Below are 26,491 nucleotides of genomic sequence, written 5' to 3'. Positions count from 1 at the left end.
AGACCAGAGAGGACGAAACAGGCAAGCATGGCTGAGGAAGACAGCCCGCCTCAAACAAATAAAACAAGAATTCAAATAAATTATTACGTACCCGAGGGGGCGTGTGTAGAAATACAGGGAACCTTGGCCACCCCAGTGTATAAAGAATAACCGAGCGTAGAACCTGTGCGCTGTTTTCCAATATCATCTTCTGTCTCCCGTGTCAGTGAATACCCCCATCCTTCCAGAAATGCATACAACTTTTTTGAAACCAACAACAGTCCAGGACAATTTCATATTAATATCAAACTTTATTGATTCCATCAAAACAAAATGCATTTACATCAAGGGCCTATGGTACAAACAGTTACAAAACACGTTACAAAGGAAACCAACAGGTTATTTTCGCATTCATCAAAAAGTGCAGACCTTTAAGTGTGTTGTTTTGAACTATGAGATGGAATAGGTTATAACAATGTTGTAACAAGTATGTTCACACAGTACTGTATACTCAAACAGCTTCTTACTTTTAATGAAGAGACTTGCATCGTTTCTCTTGGAAATATTAACTTAGTTTCAATGTCTAATAAATAATGTGTAATCTATCTTGTATATGAAAGCACCTGAAAAACTAAGTGCCTACTATCAGTGGCGAAGAGATTTTCTGTCTCTCATTAGGACTGAAATTGATAATCGTCTTGACAAAACGATGCAGTTTATATGCAGTATATTGAAGAAAACCACATTCTAGACAAATTAATCAGTTATGGAAGGGTCAGTCAGACCATTTGCACAAAAGTATGGGCTACATATCATAGGGGTAAATGATGGTGTAAGTGTATACATATTAAAACCATAAGACAGTTTAAAACCAGAATATTGTTTTAATGGAAAACAGTATTTAAACAAAACTGTTCTACACACAGTGGACTGAAAGCTTTGAATTTACAGCAGAATAAAACACAAAGATTTATAGTGAAAAGATGGGAAACAATGTCATTACTATGAAGGTTCTTGGTCGTACAGTGATATGCTACATACATTCATCAAACACACAGCTTAAAAACAGGACTAAATATATCGGTGTCCCTTCTTCTTCAAGGCTTTTGTTAATTGGCTGTTAGATTATTAGATTTAAATGAATGCAAAAAAGGGAAATGAATTGGAATTGCTTTCAACTCAATCCCAGTGGCAAATAACAATCGGCACAGCTCAGTGAATTGGCTTTCTTTCATTGAGCTTCAGATTGTTTAATTGAGTACTATTTTAATAAAAAATGTTTAAAATAGAAAACAAGGTATACAGTGTTCACATAGCTGGTGAAATATACCTATGATTTAGTCAAGACATAATCTTTTTTACAGCGTGGTTTGAAAAAATTGCTCATAAATATGCAAACAACTATGAGAAAGCTGAGTGTCCCAAAAAATCCTACTATGACACACGTGGAACTGGAATCTGTGTGAACAAAAAGACAGAAAGAAAACATGAATTGATATCCGCAAGCTGTATTCAGAGGACATGTCACACGAGGCTACTGTCTGGTAAACTTTCAAACAACTCACTGTGGGGGACATTTTAAAGACTGAGAGCTAAAACTGAGATGGGTTAGATACTGAGGCTTGAACTATTCCTTTGATGAAAATTGGTAAATGTCCCCTACAATAAGCTGCTTCAAAAGTTGTCAGAAAAAGATGAATGGGCAGCAGTGTGGAGTAGTGGTTAGGGCTCTGGACTCTTGACCGGAGGGTCGTGGGTTCAATCCCCGGTGGGTACACTGCTGCTGTACCCTTGAGCAAGGTACTTTACCTAGATTGCTCCAGTAAAAAAACCCAACTGTATAAATGGGTAATTGTATGTAAAAATAATGTGGTATCTTGTAACAATTGTAAGTCGCCCTGGATAATGTTTCAATGGGCTTAACAGTGATAAATAATGAGCTTACTCTCCTAACAGTAAGTGCCAGAAAATATTTGAAGTATGCATGTGTGGGTGGCTGGGTGGCCTGATATGACTCCATACACAAGTGAAATGAGTTTGGTCTCTCAACTTAGCCACAGTGGATTTTAACTCATAACACAAAAACACCAATTCTGGTAGTCCAGTCCTGCTTGAGAGAGGCATAGGACTGTATGTTAGGGGGTGTTTACGGTGTACACATAGCTGTGAGAGGATGCTCTTATTGTGCCTGACTGTAGCCACGCTTATTAAAGTTCAGCATAGAAAAGCATTGCAAAGTGTAATAAAGCATGGTCAAGCACAGGTAATAATTGTAAAGCCCAGAAAGGAACTGTAAATTATATTACATGTCAAACCAAGGTAAATTATGGTAAACACATAGAATAAGCATGGGAAAGGCATGATAAAACTGCAAAATTACCACAGGAAACTTGTATAAAGGCTATTGGCATTCAATTCACAGCAAAAAAAAGATAAATGAAGGAGAGTTTCTTATGAAGAGGGTTTGTATAATCAGCCTACCTGCTAAATTGATCTGCACAGACGATTCGTGGGATCCCTGACTGTTCTTTGCAACGCACTTAAACTCAGTGCCGAAATCCTCATCTCGTACTACATTAAAAACCAGCTTCACCTCAATGTAATCTGCTTCATGTTCTCTAAGCACGCTGTAAATTCAAGAGACAAAGACATATTTCTTTATTACTTTAGTGATTTTTCACCTCCAGGTTGGAGAAACCTGCAAAACACCTTTGAAGTAAATGAGTATGCATTTACTTTTCAGAACAACGCATACTGCTGCTCCCCATTCTGAAGCAAGTGCAAAATCAATGGGTAATCTTTGGAAATGAATAAAACAATTGCAATGGTATAAAAATAGTAGGGAACAACTGTCCTGTGTAGTTCCTTTCTAGTTGTATCTTGTTAAAAATGAGTTTTTTCTCTGTACAAAATGTGCCTTTACCTTTGAATTTAACAGCAGGGTCCATAATATAATCTGTTTACTTTCTTTCTGTGAAATTGACTAGGCTGTACAGTATGCTGCAAATCAAGATGGTAAAATATAGTCAATTTTTTAATACAATCATGTACTGCAGTTACCATTTAAGTACTACAAGCTAATAAATGCTGGATTATTTCCAGAGCCCGCTCCTTCTCCACCCTTGCCCTGCAGTGGAACGACCTAACCACGGATGATCTGTATTAGATAATGTGATATTCTGTAATGTGATACTTTACAATGTGATATTTTGTACTGTGATATTTTGTAACAATGGTAAGTCGCCCTGGATAATGGCGCCTGCTAAGAAATAAATAATACTAATAGTCATAATATTTGCTAAGAAAGAACCACAATTAAGTAAGTACATTTCTATTGTAACAGGAAACTGACACCCAAAGGTGTTATTGGGTAGAGAGAGAACTAAACAGATTGAATTTTTCAGTCAAACAAAGCATTTAGTTTGTTAAATCTATATTATAAAGAAATATATAAGTACAAGAATTATGCATCCTTATAGATAAGCGTGAAATCTGTAGGTACAGTAGGTATGCATAAAGATAACTTTGCTTAGAAACACATACCAGTACCAGTGATTACTTTTGATTAATTTTGAGTGGCACATGTTCTCACGCTTATTTATTTATTTATTTATTTATTTATTAAACTGCAAGGCAGTAAAAGAAAAAAACACATACACGCCCACAACAGCAAAGCTGTGAGGGTAAATAGGACAGTCACCATGGCAACGCGGGTGAACTGGATTTTTAAGCGCACCGAGAGGGCGGGCCGAGACAATCCAGCGGAGTCCACTCCACAGCAGGGGGCGGCAAAACAGCGAGTGCTGTAAGGTTAGAAAAGCAGACTACAAGCGCAAAACGATGTAGGTTGTTGGAAAGAAAAAGAGTAAACACAGCGCAGTTGTGCAGCGTTTATAGCTGAGTTCACAGAAAATGAGTTTCTGATTCCAGGGAAGTGGCAAGCCGGCTTCCAACAATAAAATTGCAGTTGAACTCCAGAAAACTCGTGAGAGAGAGCTGTTTCACACAGGCTTGATCCCAGCAACTGGACAAGGGTGTCTAGCCTGGACTACGTTCAGTCACACAACCGGGGCAGCACGTAGCCTACAGCGGAGTGGAGCACCGTCTACAGGCAGAGGGCATCGAGGTACCGCGTGCACCAAGTGTACCGAGCACCGAGGGTGCTATGTGCACCGAGCACACTGTGTATCGTGCGCACCGAGGTACCGAAGTACCTTGCGCACGAGTACTATGTGCACAGAGTACCGCGTGCACTGAGACGCTACACGCACCGAGCACCATGCGCACTGAGGCAGCGAAGTACCAAGGGCTGAGCATGCACCGAGGTACCGAAGCACCGGGGGACAACTAATGTAGCGGTGCCTACTCTAACCGCGAGGTGTATTCGGCAGTGGGACAGGTAGAACACAGCCCCGGTGGAGGAAATACATGGCTGACTGGCAACAGCATGTCCACAATAATACTTGTTTTTATTTCGCCAAAACTGCGTGAATGGCAGTCGGCGAATCACTCAACGGCAGGGATACAGAAGAGCCTAGCCCTGGCGGAGGAACGATGTTCTCCCTAAGAGTGTAGGCTTGAAAAGACAGCCCACACACACCCTCCTAAATCAATACTGCACAGGCAGTCTCTCACACACAACAGACAGCCTGCAACGCAAGCGAGGCAGGCTGTGAGGAAAGGAGCAGAAAGAAGCTAAGAGTTAGAGCCGCTGATTCCACTAAAGCGGCAAGCCAGCTTTCAGCATGAATGCAGGGGAACTGCAGTCGACTTGGAAAAGCTCTTTCAAAAACACACTCAGTTCAGTAACACAGAAACTTACCTTATCGTAGGTGAGAGGAAAAAGAGAAAATGGTCTCCGCAGGTTGACTGTTTAATCCCTGGGCGGGACCGAGGACGTCACCCCATGGAGGGGCCAATCGGCAGCTCTGATATAAAATGCTCAGTGAATACCTAGCTATGGCAGGCATATCCCGTAAGTATGTTGGTGGTCGTCTTCGAATTGAAAGAGAACTCCAGTCGCGGTCAACTACCACACAGTAGAGCCTTCATCAACGGGCACTATCGCTTAAGTAGTATATATGAAAATTATTTGTGTGTAATATGTGCATTTAATGTGATCACAGAGTGGTTACATCATATTTAAATGTGTAAGAACAATCCTTACTGTTCATTAGCATAACAATGTTCTCACAAGCCTCGCTTGTCTTGCGATATATCCACAAATGTTGTGGCTTATCTAGCCGAAGTAGAGTGCTGAAATTTTGTACTGTTACAGAGCAAACCATATATGGAACACAAAGGCAAATAGAGGACATTACTTATGCTCATGTGTGCATATCTGTCACAAGGCTGGCTGAGTGGTGACACGTCAGACCCGGAAGAAACAGACAGACAGAGACAGCGAGGTTGGTGAAGCTGAGCACTTGGTTGTGCTCAGCATTTAATAAACAAAACAAGAGAACACAAAAAACAGGACACGGCACTTACGCCAAAATAAATATATAAACAAAACTCACTAACACACAAAACAAGCGGACGAACGTTTAAACAAGTACCGTGCTGGCACTTCCAGCACGCTGTAGCAATTGTTATTCTTTACTTTAGCTTTTATTTCTCCTTCTCTCTCACCCGTTCTCCACTCACGAACACCCAACCCAGAGTGAGTCAAACGTGCATCTATATATACTGTTGTGCTGGGATTCAATTACCAATTAATTATTCACTTGAATCCCAGCACGTGAATTCATTACGTGCAACCCCGTGCTCACATATTATTACATACTTTAAATCCCGTGCCTAAATATAATTATACAATTTAAGTCCTCTTGCTGCACACACCCATTTATATCCCGTGTACCAACTACAATACACCAACATTTAACACACCACACGCAACATACAACACAAACATGCACACAGGGGCGGGGCACATTGCCACAATATCACATAGTAATTAACTCAGCTATGTGTTTAAGAGGCTTCATTCTTTCAGCCTTGTATCACTTGGGGATATTAACACTCAGGTAATTGACCACGTTCTAGAAGCATTTTTAGTGAGTCACTGTGTTCCATATAGCTTATTCAGTACTCTGTGACAACAAGATAAGTCACGGCATGTGTGGATATACCCTGAGCAACTCTATACCAACCTTATATATGTTGGCTGCTAAAAATACTTACAGCTGTGGTCCTTGAGAAACTCGGTTGCTCATTTGAGAGTCTTCAATCTTTATGCCATTTGCAAGCCATGAGATCTCAGTAGTAGCTGTTGATTTGATCACAGTAAACACTCTGCATGGTACAATTAGACTGGAGCCTACAGGTAAAAACAAAATGTCCATCATACAAAATGTATGGGTCAGCAAAAATATGAAAATGCAGTTTGAAGCTACTTACATTTTTTATTTGGTTCTAAAACAAACAAAAAAATGCCATATACATATGTCACATTAGCAAAAAAAACATAAAACACAATGAAAATTCAACAATACTTGTTGCTTATTTACATGTTTCTTTAAAAAAAAAAAAAAAAAAAAAAAAGTACTTGCCTTCAACAGCTTCAATAGTGCTGTTCAAAGGATAGGTTATTCTTGGTATGGGTTGGCCTGCTGTAAAAGGGAGAAATTACTATTAGTGGTCCTAAAGACTATGTTAAATGTTTATTGAAATTACAAACATAATAAAGACAATTCCAGCCATTATATTGGATTACCTTCAATTAAAACAATAGGAAGGTTATGGATTTAAATCCAGGCTGCGTAAGCCTTGATATCACAAAAACCCCTGTAAATCTGGGCTTTACTCTATAATGCTAAATTGTGCTTTCTTGTTTCTGGATATATTGTGAACATGACTGAGTGTGGACACCATTTTTCTCAAAGTAGGGGAAACAGTTAAATTTTTGGCCTATTACTGATTTAACTATATAATATATGGACAAGTACTATAATCCCAAAAAAAATTAAAAAATCATAAATAGGCAATTTTACATAAGCAGTGTGATGGCACTCAGTGTGTGTCTTTTAAACTGTTGTTTTTATTTTTTTAAAATTCCAAGCACTGAAAATGTCACCCTGTTTTGAAATTCCCACAATAAAAGACCAGAGAATCATTCATCAGTAAGACAAGAACACAACAAAGACAACTGTCTTCTATATAAACCTTGTGAAAACATACCTACAACAGACTAGAGTCTAAAACTAGAGACTGAGACTAGAGTATGAGACTAGAGACTAGAGACTGAGACTAGAGTCTGAGACAAGAGTCTGAGACTAGAGACTTCAAATTGGCATTGTGGAGCTTGGTGTTTATTATTGTGGTTTATGATATCACCATATACTCTTGACACCACTGTATCCGTGTTATTCACTGCAGCCCTAACCATGCTAAATATACAGAACAATAGATGAGTTGCAGTGAATTCCATCAAGTTGTTCTGTGATATCATAATAAACTACAGAATCCTGTTATGCTATGCAAAACCCTGAGGTCACTATTCCTATCTTACCTGCAAGTGTAATCTGCACAGTTGATTCATGGCATCCATAGCCACTGCATACAACACACTTGTATTCTGTACTGAGATCCTCTTCACAAACTTCATTAAAAGTCAGCTCTATCTCAACATAATTGCCATCAGTTTCTTCGACCAAACTTAAAAAAAAGAAAGACATTTGTTTTATAAGATCTTTTGTTACTATTGTTTGAAATAAAATAATACTTTTAAATATCAAATTAATATGACAATCTATTTACTTGAATTGATATGAATTATTATGGGTATGTAGGAAATGTCCCACTTAAGTCAATGAAAAGATGCAGAGAGTCCCCTACTGGACAAAGGGAATAATGCAGCCACACAGTTTAGGCTTGCTGTACATTTTTTTGGATCTATTTTAGGGGGTACTTTTAGTTTATTAACTGATACAAACTTGCTTACTATCATTTTTACAAATGCTGCTCATTTAGTGTTAACAGTTAGTAAATACTTAACCTATTTCTAAACTAAAAAAGGACACACTTTATTTTAAGGGCCACCTATTAACTATTACCAACCAGCTAATACACATGTTAATATAGATTGTTTCTTTTTCTGTTAATTGTTAATATATACTGTAATAGGCCAGCTAAAACTGCAAACATCAGAGCCCTATGGATTATCATGTCCCAGTCGATTATACTGTAGTAATGTTTAGCAAATTAAATCAGGTTTTTATTAGCGGGTGCCTTAACCACAATGCAGAATAGCCTGGCTCGTTAACCTCATCTCACCGACAGGAAACAGAATCCGTCACAGCAGTGCATCACACAACACTGCTTGTTACATTAGCTTATGAAGATCTTAATGTATAACCCGTAGCTCAAAATGAACAGCATTTTTTTTCACAGTTAATAAACTAAAATAGTGGCCCTTAAAATAAAACGATGCAAACAAACTGCCAACAAGGCCACATCTCAATATGGAAGAGAATGTAGCTTACGACTGTCATTTAACATTATTATTCAAATGATATAGATTAAATATCATGGTGGTCTTCCTAGAATCCCACAAACACTTTGGATAGACCAGTTTTGCTATGTTTTTTCTTTTTTTCTCAGTGTGAAGTTTGAACCATTTGTTGGTGAAAGTTAATTTAAGTAAGTGTTTGTAATGCTGAATAGTCTCTTTCTCATTATGTGCCAGCTTTGCTCTGAAACGCATAAAAGCTCAAACGGAAACTGCAGGGTTTCATAGAGCTATTCCTCTAGGCCATTGCAAGTAAATCTTAGTGGCAGTTAAAACCAAAACGTACTAGTCATGTTCTTCTTTGACTCTTTCGCTGGGGAGGTCAATGTACGAGTTGTTAGCCAGCCATGTCACATAAGAATATTGTTTTGATCGCAGTCCAAGGAAAACTCTACAAGGTATGATTAGTCTGGACCCTGTAATACAAATATACAATACATCGTTTATTTATCACCAACAAAATCTGTTAAAGGTGTTATATCCAAGGCTTTGAGAATATTTTTTAAATTGGCTTTAACTCAGTCAAAAGAGTGAAAGTGTAAAGACATCCTGGAAAACAACAAAAAATAAACTGCAACAACAGTAAAGTCTTGCTTATTTCCTTTAGGCCAGGTTTAATTGAGGAAAGTAAAAATGAACACAATAAAATGAGTTGAAAAGGGCTATCTCAATAATACATGGCACAATAAACACTTCATTGGCCAACCTCTTCTGGACACACATCCTCTTATCCTCTTATTCCTATTATCAGGTGTTTTGGATACTTTGTTTTGCCGTTTGATATGCTTTTTTCTCGTGCTCATTTACTGCATTTGCAGTGCTTTACCATGATTTACCATCCATATTCTGTACCACACTTACCTGTGTTTTACTATGACAGGCTTCCATATGTGCAGGCAGTTTTATTGTATTTCATATTTTCGTTTACTTACCTAGAGCAGCCTCGATGGTGCTGTTCAAGGGGTCGATTATCTTTGGTCTGGTGTGCGCAGCTGTAAACAGCAGAATTGGTTACTTTTTCAGTTCATTTCTGTGTTTGTATATAGTGTAATCGAGTTTACATGAAGGCTGTCATCCAATTTGTTATTTTGTAAAAAGCCATTGCTCAATATAGCTGATAATTTTAAAGAATCAGTTGAGAGCTTAACATTTTCATGTTTGATTCGATTAATTTCATAGACAGTGTATGTCATTTTTAGAACTATTTCATGTTATGACACTGGAAATGTGCTTAAGCATTCTGCAACTTTTTTGCTTGTTTGTTTATTTTACCGCAGAGTTCTCCCTAATTTGAAATAGGTCCTCAGGTAATTCCTCAGTAGCCTAGGACACTGCAGTGGTCCCAATGGGTCCCTAGACAAGGCTGTCAACAGCACGACTGTGATTTGAACTTGCAAGCTCCTGTTCACATGATCACATGACTGCATTCCGTGCCTCTAATAGGTGCCACTGGGGACCCTAGCCATGTTTTATAAGGCCTTTTGCAATGCATGACAACAGTCAATGCAGTACCAGATGTAGCTCTTTTGGTAATCATTTGGATTTACTGCTAGTTACCTGTAATCTGTAAGTGAATTGTCCTTGTAACTTTATACTGGGTGTTTTTGTAAGGAAATGTTAGTTCACAGGTGTAGTATCCTTCATCTCCAGCAGTTAAATCTCGAATGAGTAGAAACCTATCACCCCTGTTATACTGGTGTTTTCCTTCAACGAATGACAAAGGGAAAAATTCCTGAAAAAAATGAAGGCCGTAAATGTTACAAAAACGTTTAAAGAAGCTGAGCTCAGTTTTGCACTGAAATCTAATCCCTTGTTATCTGTTCATTATATTCTTACTGTCCACTGCTCTGCAGGCCCTACCTTCCCTGCACTAACTACAAGGCCAGCAGAATTAAAGTCACTGCGTCATACATTTAAAACCATATGGGACAATCCCTTACATGATATCACATCAAAGACTTTTTTTTTCATTACAGTTTTTGAAGGTATGGATGAAAAAAAAATTACCTTGTACCATTTCAACTCCACAGTTCCAGTAGTTTTCACAAACTCATCTAAATCAGGACAAATGATCTTATCAACACTGGAGAGAGCCATGTTTGGGTAAGCAATATTTTCACGGTTGTTACTTTTACCTTCATATACCTTTACAGAGAGGGTTGTTTCAATACAGTATGAAGCATTCCTGCAATAGAAACAATTATGGTTAATGACAGTACTATTGACCTACTATGAGATATCATGCTTTAAAATGAAGATAGTTTTGCTATAATGTGTTTCTTTCATACTGAGACCTATATTGTGAATGGAAGTGCATGACAGGTGAGATTTATGGAATTATTTTGTTCACTACAATCACTTTCAATGAAGAATAAATGTCCTTCAAGTCATTCTGCAATACTTCACCCCACTACATGCTGACGGGTAATGTACACATAAACACATTATCAAAACCGACCTTAAAATGCAAACGTAATCTCCAGAGTCTGTAACTAATGCAGGCAAGAACCACAGCAAGTCATCCTGAGCTTCAACTCGCCCTTCATCTGGTTTGTCCTTTTCATAAACCCAATTCAAACTGAAACCGTGATCTGCTGCCAAGTTCAGATTCAGGAATTCTGGAGATGGGCATTTGAGTACTACAGCCTCTCCTTGAATGGTATATAAAGGTCCTCCACCTTGCTGCAGTTGCTGACATTGATCTAAATGTTAAACAGAGACAATAGACCGGTTGTTTGATGCACAAGTTTTACTGCTGAAAATAAACATTTTCTGTGTTTTAATAACAGGTAAATATGCACGGTTAAAACATTTCCAGTACTGCTGCCACAGGGCGAGTAAAACTGATACAGTTTTTACTGATTTACTGTATAAACAAAAATAATGACCATGTGTTTTGTTCATTTAGTTTTATTTGGCTTTCAAATGTAACTATTTTAAATTTTAAATATAAGTGTCATTTGAAATATGGAATTAGATTTTAAATGGTTTTCTTATTTTAATATTACATTAAAAAAAAATAAACAATTTATGAAATAACTTTAAAAATACATTTTAGATGTGGTTGCTTTTTTGCTTTCAGCTTCTCTGGTTGGAACTCCTTCACCTCCCTGTGTCAGGAAATTACATACATACCTTCTTTGGGAAGCTGAGGGAGTCTGAAGGCATGCACAGTAGTTATCCATGAAGCTATGATGGTTATGCAAGCAGCTGCTTTCTCCTGGGGTGGTGAACAAGAGGAACAAGTCACATGATCAATAGCAAGCGAAAAGAAATTGATAACACTTGACAGTACACAGTCTTTACATTATAATGACACTGCAATAGCATAGTTATTACATGTATATGGTGGTGTATTTACAATGCAACATGGTTCATTACACCACATACACAGCGGTTGTGTATTTATAATATATATAACCTAATGTGCAATTAGGAGTTCCCCAGTTCAAATTCTGGCTCACTCACTGACTCACTGTGTGACCCTGAGCAAGTCATTTAACCTCCTTGTGCTCCGTCTTTGGGTGAGATGTTGTTGTAAGTGACGCTGCAACTGATGCATAGTTCACACACCCTAGTCTCTGTAAGTCGCCTTGGATATAGGCGTCTGCTAAATAAACAATAATAATACTAATTACAGTGTAATTACATTGTAGTTAGAGACACACAAACTGTTACCAATTGGTTTATTAGTGTTAGAAAATGTTCCTGGAACATTCAGATGTGGCCCTGTATGTAAATAGACATGTGAAGCCTAAGTAGAAATGTCACAGTGTGTTACGCTGTAGAGAGCCCCCAACAGCAGCAGACAGCAATGTATAAATACGTGGTGTTGGTAACGTAGTGTGTCAGGAAAGACAAGAGGAAAAACTATTTCTCAGTTCTGAAATGATGAGCCCCCTGAACAATAACTTAGCAACTACACTGATATACGAAACGAGGAGGACATTAAAGGGGCATTCCACACCACCTGCATTTCAATCTGAAAGATCCTGAATAAAGATTGTTGATATGGCCAGTCAACCCTAAGATGTATTTTAATTATATATACAGTGACGGATTGTGACAGAGACAGAATGATTCTTGGTGATAAATCTCTCTCCCGACCCTTTTTGGTTCCTGGGTAGTAAGTGTTATTGTTATGCCTCAAAAGTATACAAAATGGCTATTATTCCCCACAAACTTTGCTTTTGTGACCAGGACAGTGATATTTTGAAATTTAGCTATTTTCCAGAACATTCCAGATAGATTCAGTGCTGAGTAAACTTGGAGTAACTTCTAGAACTTTCCAGTAATATAAATAGTAGTATAAATACAGGGGCCTTAAGCCCACCAGTTCAGTTTAGTTCCAGCTGCCTAAGTGGATACATATCTGCATTTTTCTGAGATGGCATCAAGAGGCTGCAAGCATCCGGCAGACGCATTTTGCTATGTCTGCGGCCAATTTATCAAGACAAGAGCGAAAAAGTACTCCGTGGAAGCATCTGCTAAGATGTGTGAGGCCTACAAGGCATATTTCGGCATGCCTGTCGGGGATCAAGACAAACCCTGGGCACCTCATTTCACCTGCGAGCACTGCAAAAAAACTCTGGAAGGTAAGATGGACAATTGTTGCTCGGAATTTTATGTTATAAAATTTGTTAAAATTTTTAAAATTGTAAAAGTTTTTAATTTTAAAATGTTTTACAATTTTCAATGTTATTGAAAAAATATATCATATATGAAAAATGTTGCGAGAATCTCTTACACATTAGTCAGGGGTGAAATAAATGTATTTTTGTAGGATGGTACAGCGAGGAAAAGAGAGCCATGAAGTTCGCTATCCCAAGAATTTGGCGGGAACCCACTGACCACTCAAGCAACTGCTACTTCTGCATGGTGGACCCTTCCAAGCGGACCGAGTTCTCTGTGGGGAGGAACAACGTCAAGTGGGAGCCACTGGTGGACCCCCGGAAGGTGCTGATGCCACCACTGCACATCAAATTGGGCCTTATGAAACAATTTGTCAGAGCTCTAGATAAGGAGTCGGCAGCCTTCAAGTACCTTCAAGACTTCTTCCCTAAGCTGTCTGAGGCAAAGGTCAAAGCCGGTGTCTTCGTCGGACCACAGATAAAGAAGATCCTGGAATGCAATGAATTCCCCAAGAAGCTCACTAGTAAGGAGAAAGCGGCTTGGAACAGCTTTGTCGCAGTGGTTCGAGGCTTCCTGGGCAATCACAAGGCCGAAAACTATGTGGAGCTGGTTGAGACTCTGGTGAAGAACTACGGCACAATGGGCTGTAGGATGTCCCTCAAAGTCCATATCCCTTGATGCTCATCTTGATAAATTCAAGGAGAACATGGGAGCGTACTCGGAGGAGCAAGGCGAGCGCTTCCACCAGGATATACTGGACTTTGAACGCCGCTACCAAGGACAGTATAACGAGAACATGATGGGAGACTACATTTGGGGGCTGATTCGTGAAAGTGATTTACAGTATAATCGTAAATCTCGAAAAACTACTCAGTTCTAAATCTTTTGTAGTCATTTTTGTATTACTTTAGTATAAATACATGTTAATTTGGATTCATATGTTGTTTTTTTCTGACTTTATGTGAACGAAAAGACACAAATTCGCCCGTTTTCTCATTGGAAATAGGTAAATTTCAAAATATCACTGTCCTGGTCACAAAAGCAAAGTTTGTGGGGAATAATAGCCATTTTCTATACTTTTGAGGCATAAGCAATTAGGAAATAACACTTACTACCAGGAACAAAAATTGTGTTACATAGTGTTATTAGACGGCTAACACGATCTGGAGCTGTCGCTAAAGGCCAGCACTAAACCCGGACAACACTGCACTTTGTTTCACGATAAACTGTATTTGCACCACGAGCACTAGAGCACGCACACTGTGGACTGGTGATTGCTTGTTAATTGTGTTTTGTGTCACCAGACCATTGGATTTACAAATAAAATATCATTGCACCTGGATTACCGTTGTCTGTCTGTTCATTGATCACTGCTGCATTCCTGCACCTGCCACATGGATCTAGAAACTACTATTCTTATAAATGATATTATCCCTGCTGATGTTACACCACCATTACCTTCCCTAGTTAAGAAATACAGTGAAGTGAGGTCCTTGATGGAATATGGTTACAAATTTTAGGGCAGCGTCATGTGCTGATGTTCAGATATATAATAGACCAATCACTAATGGTATTTGTGTTTTCTCGTGCAAACTCAGCTGAACTTATAAATACCTTTTCATATACACATATATTTGATTGGAGTCTCTAATACATCTTTAGTTTGTCTGTCATAGAAGTGTTGTCAGTTGTTTTTCATGCAGTTATGCAAAATAAGAAGTACTATTAGAATGTTTGTTAATTGATGATTTTGATTGGCATTGTGGAACTTACTGTACGCTAGGATTCGAATTTAAATATGATGCTTCTATCATTACAGCGACTTTAAAATATATCAAGTAACAAAACTATAAGAACTGTGACTCAATGCCCCTTAACAATTAGCCTTATAGCTGTTGTTAGCGTAGAACAACTGTATTTATAGCATTACAGTTAATGCATATCAATACAGGACCGCTTAACAACATACCAACCAGCAATCAAAATGAGAGAACAATACAGTGTGTCATGATGTCTGATGGAACTCAATGCCTGCTTTATCTCCCCTTTGATTGAAGCCTAGAAAACAGATCCACAGTTGCCTTTCCCTCTCACATATATTGCAGTACAGTAATGGATGTGCCTAAACTTTAATACAAACGTGGGATGCTGGACAATCGGTGTTGGGGAAAGTCAAAGTAATCTCTTAGAGTTACAAGCAGTGCTGGATTAAACTACAGCGGGCCCTGTGCACTACCATAACCGACCCCCGACCCAATAATAATAATAATAATAATAATAATAATCAGGATAATAATAATAATAATAATAATAATCAGGATAATAATAATAATAATAATAATAATCAGGATAATAATAATAAATGAACAGCTTTCTCAGCACAAAACACTCAAGCACCAAAAACGATTTGAACTTTATTTGAATGCTTCCACATATGCTTTCCTTTTTTTTTTTTTTTTTGTCACTTTAACGCATGCTCTTTGCACACGAATCAGGACAGCACCAGCTGAAGACGAGTACAATAACCACTCCCCCGTAACATTCACCTTTGAAAGCGTTGCTCACTTCAGGCACTTTGCTGACAAGCTCTTTTTTTCGCACTACTTACATGTACTGTATATATATATATATATTTTTATCATTGGTGGTCAGGGGCCCCCTTGAGCTGGGGGCCCCAAATGCATGTAGTGCACTCTGGTTAATCCGGGCCTGGTTACCAGTTACTTGAATAAAATTATAACTAGTTACACTAACTTACTACTTGAAATGTAACAGTTATAAACAGTTACTTTTCATGCGCAATTTACATTTTGCGGGTTATTTATTTATTAGCTTCTTTTTTGACACACACTGTTAAAGTGCTTTCTGATTTCCATGTCATGCATTAGCCGTTTGTTTTATGTAACATGATGTATGTTTTTTCACATAAAATGTTATGCTTTACCATATTTCGTTATCTGAAAAAGGAACCGTTACAGTTATAAGTTGCTGAAAAACGTAATCAGATTACAGTAATGCATTACATGTACATTCAGTGGTGTAACGTGACATTATTGGTGGAGCAATCCCTAAGTTTATTGCTGACCCTGGACATATGGATAAAAAGATATATTAAAACAATCACAACTGTGTTTACAAAGAAATTTGCCATCGCAGCCGTCTGTCGTGAGATTGACGCGTAGCTCTGTATACTCTGTTCCACTGAATGTCTAAATAATTGCAGACTGTTAATATGCAGTCATGTATTTCAAAACTGACTTCTGTAATTTTCTAGACAAATAAAGCCGTGCAGTATTTATAATGCCTTTTATAAGCATGTTTATACTAAGGCTTGTAACCGGAATGTCCCCGGTTCAAATCCCGGCTCACTCACTTTGTGACCTTGAACATTTCATTTAACCTCCTTGTGCTCCGTCTTATGGGTGAGACGTTGTTGTAAGTGACTCTGCAGCTAATGCATAGTTCACACACCCTAGTCTCTGTAAGTCGCCTTGGATAAGGGCGTCTGCTAAATAAACAAATAATAATAATAATAATAATAATAATAATAATAGCCAAGAAAAAGGAGAACACTGCAGCACAAAGGCAAGGAGGACAGCAATATTACTTCTGAAGGCTATAACTACAATATAATATCTATAACTATTGAAACTTAGGGTAACTGTCCAAATGATATGTATATATTTCATATTAGAAGTAATTCATAAACAGAAAAACACCATGTTACAAAACTATACTAAAAAGCTCTCTCTCTCTAAATATATATACACAAATCCTGTGTTTAAAAAAACTCAGCATAACCTGATGTAACATTAACTATCCACATACATATACACAATCTATTGTCGATTTTTTTGTTTTTTGTTTTTTTTTATCAGTGCTGCCCCTCAACAGAAAAAAGCACCCAAATGAAATTACATTGAATAAAATATTTGTTTACCTTATCACACAGTAGCATGTTTAAAAGAATCAGGACAGCCTCCTCTAAAAGTTCCTTATTTGAGATCCTCACAGTGATATTGAGGCATTCTCACAGCCTCTGACATTTATATAGCCCTAAATGAGCGGAAATTCCTGTGCATTTCTCAATCAGCTGGACTTTGAAATATTGTGCTGTCTCCATTGATAGAGAGATGGTTTGCTGAAATATACATGAAGTCAGATTTTTTGACTGATTGATAAATATGTTGTGCTTTGGGAGACCTACATGTAAGAATATATGCTAATTGTGAAACACAAATTGTTACACACTTCACCTGATGTACATACAGCTAATTGCTCACGATAAATACAGTGTAACTAGAAACTGTGACACAGGGCCGTATGCTTTGGTCTTTCACAATATTACACAGGTTGTCAATTTTTTTGTAAAAACCTGCCATTTGGTGCACACATTTTTTTAAATGCAAATGACCGATTAATTTGTTCTGCAAAGCTCGTACATGTGTTCTGTAATAATATAAAAACTATGTCTTACCTGCTGCAAGTACAGATTACAGGGCTGGCATTAATTTGCATGGCTTTGGGTATGTCGGCACATGCTGTGGCTGAACAGAAAAAGCCATGGTTAAAACTGAAAAATAATAGTTAATTAACTATGAACAGGTGTAAGAAGCTCAGTGTGTGAAACCTCATTCATCCGTCTGGGTTTGTTGTTGGTGTTGTTTACTTGTCATTATGTTCTCAATGTGCTTGTTCTGTGCCAATACCAAAATTCAGTGCTCTACTACAGTTAGCTATGGCTGCTTTTAACATGCTTTTCCATATCTCTCTGCTTTACAATGCTTTGCTTAACTTATTCTTTTACTGTGCTTTATTACACTTTTCTATGCTTTTACACAACAATGTATTTTGTAGTTGTAAATGTGCCAGGTAATGACAGAGCTCTATTTTATTATATGCTGAAGTCTAGTATCTAGTAAAGCCTGTCTTTATGAGCACCTGCTCTTACCAGCTTGTAAACCCCAAACAGGTAAATGAGAGGCAATGATGTTCAGTGCATTTAGTAACTGGTGAGTCTGAAGCCACCCTTTTTGACAGAAATGACAAAATAATACTTTCTTAAATATGTTATTTCCTCTCAGTAAACTCTATACTTAATTATTTTTCTAATATGAATGCATGAAGAAAATGTCAGTATTTTTAGTTCCATATTGGTGTTGTACGTTGGTTATTTTGAAATTTTAAAGATGTAGTACCTGTTCTTAAAAGTATTTATTTTTGGTATTTAATAAGGCTGTGCCTATGAAATATCAGCTGTGTATGTGTTTCCTGTAAAATATTATCAGAAGACCTAAAAAAGAAGTGATCCCTTTTTTAGTTTCTGATCTATAATAAGGCCTAAAGATGTGGTTGACTGGATACTGCAGAGGGTTTGTGGTGCAATAGCTCACTGTGAGATGGAAATTCTGGTTTGAGTACCCTATGTACTTCCGCCTGGATTTGGCTGAACATAAAGTTTGTGGTTACTAAACATAAAGCAAAGCAACAACCCTCCCACACACACGCTGGCTGTTGCTCGCAGGCCTAACGCTCACTAGGTTTCATGACAACCCGACATCTCTGCTTCCTGAGTTTCTTCTATGGGGGAAACTGATGACGCAGGAAGGGTCAATAGGGGCCCATCTTTCAGGAGAAGGTCAAGCTGAGCAAAAAGGAAGGGGTACTGAAGTTTAATTTTAAATGTGTTAATTAACTGAAATGTTAACACATTATGGACATTACCAATAAACTATTAAGGAATGCATCATTACATGGAGGAGTTTTGGCTAATTTTGTTTGGATATATTAGGTCATTGTGTGAAGAAAAACATGCTTTGGGACAAAGGCAGACAGACATTGTGTACCCATGAATGATCTAACAGGAAAAGACTTGGAACTGTAACAGACAGCAAGGAAATGGATTGCACTGAAGACGCAAGACCCTTACAAAAAAGTGTTACTTGGTACTTTTAAGTTATTAATGCTATAGTGTTACTGTTAACTAGCTATCGGTAGCTAGGGTAGCTGTCCAAATTACAGTACAAGCAAGCCTTTCATTCGTTTTATCGAGTGTGCAGTATTTTGACTTTGCTTTATCCTATTCGTTAAAGAATTAAAACGCAGTACAGAAAGCACAAGTCCTGAATTGAACTTTTATTCAAAATCAATCTGACATGAACTGTCTCAAAGTGCACCAAATCTTAATCCAACATGCAAGAATCCCAAACTGACCTTTTAATCCAGATCAACCCGACATGAAAAGTTTGACATGAAAAATGAATCAAAGCTTAAGGTTGTTTTTTCTTTAATCAATTTTGATTTGCCGCATGGTTGCTGAACAAGCCAAAAAACAATGCTTTGTGATAACCTCTATTCACAACAGAGATATGCCTGCGTTACTCATTTTTTTCAAACAATCAATATTCAACATAAAATTATTTTCATTTCGGAGGCAGTTACACACTGTTACACATTTCACCTGATGTACATACAGCTAATTGCTCATGATAAATACAGTGTTACCGGAAACTGTGACACAGGGCTGTGTCCACTCTCTGTGCCATGTCAGCTGGCCATTGTCAAGCTATAGGAGGACATAAATAGAAGTTACCATTGTTCTGTCTTACATTGGTTTGATGCTGCTCTTGAAAGACCATTCACTTCCATAAATAATTAAAATGGAGAGGTCTAAGATTAAAAAATATTCATTTAACATACTACAACAGATCCTGAGGTCACTGTCTTGGAAAACCTTTACTAGAGATAGGTGGGATTGCATGGCTATAATCAATTCACATCCTGCTACAACTTCAGATAAGGTTCAACCGTTTCACTTGAGCAACAATACCAGACACAGACGGAATTGCCAGAAAAAACATGCTGGTGCTGTGCTGGATTAATGCAAAGTAACTTCATCACATATTAGGAGTATAAGACCCTGAGATGTAATCTCACAGGCAGCTGTGTTTTTACAGCATGGATAGAGGAGAAACTTATTTACCTTCATTCTTCTTCCTGGGTTACCGCTGCATTTCTTTTTCCACTTCTTATGTTTTCACTTTGTTAAAACGTACGTTATGTTCAGCCCTGAATGAGTCTTACCAGAATCCTACTGGAAAATGACGTTGTAGTGCAGATACACCTCAAAATAATCAGACACCAAAACAGGGAGTGATCACAGGCAGGGATCAAGAGAGAAATGTTAAACTAGATTAAACTATTGTTTTGAACTGTTTCAGAACCACTGAAGCAGTGAGAAGTGAAAATAGCAGCTTGCCCTATATGATATAATGACCCATTGCAATTTTACGTAAGGAAGACTGAAAAAATCTTAGGTGAGCGAATAAGTGGTTGTACTGTTTATGGCCGATGGAAGGATTATAGAACAGCTGTCTAAAAGAGCCTTGTCGACAACAGGACAATATACAGATTTTAACTGCTTTTCATATACGGTATATGATCAAATTTGTATCAAAATATATTCAAATGTATTTAGCTATACAATATTTTCACCTAGCATATATTGATCCATACATTGCACAACATTTATTGGTAATCAATAATATATGGCAATATATACAACTCATATATTTACAGTTTGCTCATTTGTGAGGATGCCTGACCTGGTCATGCAATATGCCATGTACGATTTTAACAGTAACAGAATTGTGTAAGGATGCTTCCTCTGTTGACCACGTCTGCAGTGTAATACAACTATCTCTGGAAATTTACTTTGTAATGTATTTGTCGTGTTTTTTCAATAAAATTAAAAATACAAAATGCATGGCCTTGCAGTGAATAAGTCAAAGTTACCAGCCCACATATACAGACATAGCCCCGTGCTTATGGAAACAGTGGTGATTACACAATTCTGCACAGTAGACAGAAAACAGTTTAATGATGCGAATTGGAATAATAGGAAGGGATAACCCCATTAATCAGTTTCCATATTAGCCAGCCGCATGCTAAAACTTATGGTGTCAGGTGCATCCCTTCCACCTGTCTCAACACTGTTATCAAAGTAATCGTAGCTAACAAAATAATTCCATAAAGCTGATCTTTTTTGCATTTTCATTAGCTACATGGGGCTCAAATGTGCAGTTTTTAAAGAAACATGCATCTTGTGAGCTTGGAATTACAGGGTTCTAACAAACAAATTGGTAAAACATATATTTATATATACTGTTGTGGGAAGTTTCTATCTAAAGTCTTTGTGCTATACATAATACATGGGAGCTATTTTAAGACAAAGTGCATGTTGTAAAAAGTTCTAACTACATATCCTCCAATGGATTTTATATTAAAAGGGTTTATCTGCACCAATCACAAATCCCCTTACTAGCTGAATAGCCAAGTAATAAGTTTTTAGAACAGTGCCACCAGACCAGATCTAGCAATCATGGCAAGCAGACCATGTAATGCAGTTCTGAACACTATTAAAACAGTTTAATAGATGACATGTATATACACTAATACATATAGAGATGCTTTGGGTTGTTAGAAGGTCATCAATTGAGTTTAATTTGTCAAGGCAGAAAGTGACATCATGAGTAAGAAAGAGAGAGCCCAAAAAGAATATTTCAATCTTTGCATGTTCCCAAGTGTGTTTAATAAACCTGACTTATTACACCAAGTCATTAATTCTGTAACAGTATTAACTATTCACATACAGTACTAGTCTCTAATTATAAAACAAGAGTATACCTAGATTTATTTTAAGTTTATCTAAAATGTTCTTTCCTCTCAGTTTTTGAATACCATATTTTAAGTTTTAAATGACAAGGTATATGTAGTTCATAGATTATCAAAGAGATTGTTATAATTTTAATTATTACAACACTGATACATGCGATTTATATTTCAGTCAAATCAGAGAGCAGAGACTGTTAGACAGTGGCTCACAGCAGGGGTCCCCACAGCCAGACACCAGTGACAGCATTCCAATGCAAACCTATCTTTGTAACAGTGCAGGGTGTATACAGCCACAGAGCAGTTTAGATGCAAGGATAATAAGAAAAGGTAAATAAAAGACCATAGAAAACCCACAGGAATGGAATGCAGTTAAAAATAAGAAACTACCAGGAAGGAAAGGCCTACATATGTAGCAAAGGAACACATGCAGCTGCAAAAACTGTAAAATCATTTAAAGATTGTGAGAATTCATGCAGCGCTACACCAAGTAAAATCTCACGTCATCAATTTTCATTGAAGTACTTCAATATTTGGAAACAATATAACCTGGGCAGCAGATATCAGCCAGAAACCAGTGTACAATATACACCAAAAGAAAAGTCCAGTAACAGGGACTCCAAAAGCAGATGGATGAGGCAAACATCCCAAAGGAGTTGTATCTGAAGCAAGGAAAGATAGTCAGGGCTCACATCAGCTCCTTTCAAGTGGTAGAATCGCACTAATGCAGGGCACAACTGAATCTTTTAAATTTAAGAAACCTATTTGTTTGAGTTAGCTTATTTGTGAGCTGGATTAATTGGCCAATGGCTTTTTGAGTTTTTATTGTAAAGTGCTATGGGATGCTGTGCATGAAAAGCGCTATATAGAAGTGAATGTATTGTATAAAAGAAAGAATATCACCTTAATTAAATAATAGGCATTCTAATTGTAATTAACACGGAACCACAACACGTTTTTATAATATTAAAAAAGCAATGAAATTCTTTTGTTGATCTGTTGCTGTAAAAATGTTACTCACCTGAGAGCTTCTGCTAGGACTTGAAGGTGATGATGAAATTGCCATGGACAGGAGAGGACATTTCGTTTTAAATGAGTTAAAAAAAAAAAAAAAAAAACATGATCAGTTATGTGTTTAATTAAAAAAAAAAAAAAAAATATATATATATATATATATATATATATATATACACACACACATACATATATATATATATATATATATATAATTTGTCAGATGGAATTATCTACCTCAAAAGATATTGACTCTATTAAGTTAATGGTTCTATTTGCAAAAATCCCCCTTTCTATTGACGCTACAGTATTACACACAGTTGACAACGGTCACTTTAACAAGGATTAAAACAGGCTTTTGGCTATTTTCAATGTGCTCATTTGGCCAAAAACTGGCATTTGTTTGTAGTTTGGTTAAATACCGGGCTTGAATGAATGTCTGCAGCATACATATTTAATTTCCTAGTCAGGAGAACAAAGAAGTAAGATTAGTAGGTAAGATTGTCTAATTATTTAATCAGCTATATGTAGAATGTGCTCTAAACCTTTAAGAAAACCCTTCACCAATAACAAAAAGTTATGCATTCAACAGTCTGTAAAGACATACAAAATTGCCTTTGGGGAGGTCAAAATGTATTTATCCAACTTTGTGTACTGTTTAAAAAACAAGACGGGACTGAGCCGGAAACTGTGAGAGGTATCCTTTGGAGTTCCGGCCGCTATTTTAAATATAAGCGTCTGTAACCCTATTGAATCCAAGTGCGTGAAAGTGGCAGCTACTGTATCTCATTTCACCATTTCAGATTTTATTTGATTTCGTCTTGGATCTTGGCATTTCATTTTCGGAGTTTAAGAAATTAACAAATAATGACTAACACAACCGGTGAGACATTTGGTGCCACAAAAAACAACACACTTCCCTATAACTAACATATTAGTGATCTGTATTATGTATTAACTGTAGTATGCCCAGAACATTATATGGCACAGTAAGCATTACACAGAAAACAGCAGATCCAGATAAAAGGTTTGTCAAGGGAACCATCATTAATTGCTGTTATATGTCTGGCTTATTGAGACAGTGCAAGTCATCTTGCATGCTGTGGGAATGTCCTTTGTATCAAAGTTATTTCATGCATTTGCGTAATTCAACATCCTGTGTGGAAGCACTCCTTGCAGGTCTTGTGTATGCAGACCCATAAATGTTGCTATTTCTTATACTGAACTCGGTGACAAAATTAACTGATTAACACATAGGATCATTTGCTGACAGTCCCTCCTCCCAAAATGAAGCATGTTCCTCATTGTAGATTACTTTTCTGAGAACATATTGTCATAGGCATGACACACAATGTGCCTGTTTGATTTGCATCAGCACAGAAAGTTGGTCCAGCAGATTTCAGCCCTGCTGTCCTTCTCCCTAGTGGTTGGAATAAACAAAATAATTATTTAACCCTTATTTATTGTGCACTCCCATTTGCTTATATACTGTCTATCTCTAATGTGCAGTTTTAAAAGAAGCAACTGTGAAATGAATTATCTTTACCTTCATGCTGGTGTATATATTTGTTTATACATATTTGAGCTGATCCTAGTCAAATGTATCACCACAAACATGCATTTTTAAAACATTATACCAGGCAAACGTTTTCAGTTTGCTTGTATATATATATATCATTTTGGAAATGTTTTGCATACGTCTAGTCACCTAGAGGAAATATATACAAAGTGAACAAATGTAGATAATGTTTTGTGACATTTTAAGTTAGAGTAATGTTTTGGCAAATGCCTTTATCAGTGTTCGGCAATTTTGAAGGCATTAGTCAAAACAAGAAAGCCTTTCCATATGGAGAAAAACCTACAATTTAAAACTAACTGTACTGTATTTTGTACTGCAGATTTACAACTAGTTTGCTATTAATTAGCTCACAAATACAGATGCGACATTATAGCTTCCTCCTCTGTATCAATGAATTGTCAGGTACTGCTGACTACCTTTACGAGAACAATAGCACCTAGAATCTGCCTGAAACACCCAGGTGCAGATTTCACCTATGCCCACTGTACATAATCCACTGTTATTCTCTGTTGAGGATGCAACTATACCCACCAAGAGATGCAGTGCAGGCTGGCATATGAACATGTATATATGAACATGTATATATGAACATGTATATATGCCACACATTCAAGTTAGATGTATCTTGAGAAGCACTTGTCCAATTGTAACAAAACTGGCTAAGGACATTCTTTAGTACAATTTACACAGTTTAGCATATTCTGAGGGAATGTGGATGCTTTTTCTCTATCAGATGGACAATATGTATGATATTTACTTAACATACCACTAGTGAAAGTTGCAAAGGACCTTATTTAAATAAAAGTGTTTCAGGACCACCTGGGTAACTGTTTGTATGTCATATTTGTAGAGAAGCTGTGATGAAACTAGGTCTGGACTTCATTTCCATCATCTATTCACAGCTTAAGAACATTGGGGTATGTCTTGTATTTTTTACATGTACATATGGTGGATATAAATCTAGTTTTTCATGTTACTGATACCTTTATTTTTTTACTTACAGCTGTAGCAGGAGATGAATGCCACTTCCATGCTTGATATCTGTTAGGTGATGTATGGCAACCTCATTTTGAAAGTGCTTTCTTGTTCATTCTTTGTGCATTGGGTCTGCAATACCGAAGACCCTAGAGGCACATGCTTAAAACAATAACAGTTGGCCCTGCAACTTGTAGTAATATAGTAAAGTTACATTGCGACAAAAGACAGCTGTATGTAAAGGAAATGTTTTTCAAAAAGCAAATAAAACTATTTCTATTTTGTTGTTTGTTCCTAAGACAACACTATTTATATTGTAGTTGCTACTAATACGCCATAATAATTAGTAAGTGAATGCTTGGAGATAATTCTTTGGTTTACAAGACAAAAAGTGACATCATGACCAACGTCACCAGTGGTTGTCAAACTGGATGCATAACTTTTCTCAAGACGCAATCAGTGGCATCAATTGAATTTTCCCCACGTTATATAATATTTCCTTAAAGTAGACTTCTCCATGTCGCAATTCACAATTCTTTTTGCACAACTTCCTTTTCATCCCACGGTTCAATGGAAACAAATGTATGTTCTTTTGGTTTTTTTTACACATTGTAAATAATCATAACCCAGTAAGGGTATTGGAAGTTTTCACTTCCTCTGCCACTATATATAACCCTTCATTGGCATCCCTCAGGGAAAGGTTGTGTTTTAGTTCCTGTGAGTTGTGATCATTTTTCAGAACCACTACTTGGTTAAACTGTGATTTAAACCTGAAACAGTCTTAAAGCAGGTGCATACTCAGCTTCCATTTATCAGTTTAATACACAGAATCAATATCTTTTTTTAACTTCAACCTATCAGCAGTAGCTTTATTTAAATCTGTTTGCAGTTTTAATCTAGGCCTGGTTTGCATTTTTAAACAGTAAGAGCTCAATTTATTAAGCCTACCTTTATTGGTGTGTAAAATATGGCTAAAACCAATGTTTTATAGCAATTAGCGTAATCAGGAAACACAAGCTCAGCATACACTGCTGCATGTGACGTCAAGCAGACTGCAGCCTTGCTGTATAACTTAGCTAACAGGAACTCTTGAGTCAGAATAGTTGCATTCACTGACTTTTATCAGGATGCAC

General features: G+C 37.1%; 1 protein-coding gene across 1 annotated transcript; it reads right to left on the bottom strand.

Moving 5' to 3' along the window:
- Nucleotides 1–270: 270 nt before the first annotated feature.
- Nucleotides 271–17,164, bottom strand: LOC117405634 (interleukin-1 receptor type 2-like). The gene is made up of 12 exons (XM_034008830.3): nucleotides 17,061–17,164; nucleotides 11,624–11,708; nucleotides 10,947–11,190; nucleotides 10,496–10,673; nucleotides 10,046–10,220; nucleotides 9,421–9,480; nucleotides 8,775–8,904; nucleotides 7,490–7,635; nucleotides 6,531–6,590; nucleotides 6,163–6,298; nucleotides 2,461–2,606; nucleotides 271–1,437 (listed from the first exon to the last, which is right to left on the bottom strand). Exons 1-12 carry the CDS (start codon nucleotides 17,076–17,078, stop codon nucleotides 1,310–1,312), a joined length of 1,506 nt encoding a protein of 501 aa, XP_033864721.2. The 5' UTR covers nucleotides 17,079–17,164; the 3' UTR covers nucleotides 271–1,309.
- Between the last annotated feature and the right edge of the window lie 9,327 nt (nucleotides 17,165–26,491).

This window comes from Acipenser ruthenus, chromosome 9 (assembly GCF_902713425.1).
Source record: "Acipenser ruthenus chromosome 9, fAciRut3.2 maternal haplotype, whole genome shotgun sequence".
NCBI lineage: Eukaryota > Metazoa > Chordata > Actinopteri > Acipenseriformes > Acipenseridae > Acipenser > Acipenser ruthenus.
This window is presented reverse-complemented; position numbering and strand designations above follow the sequence as displayed.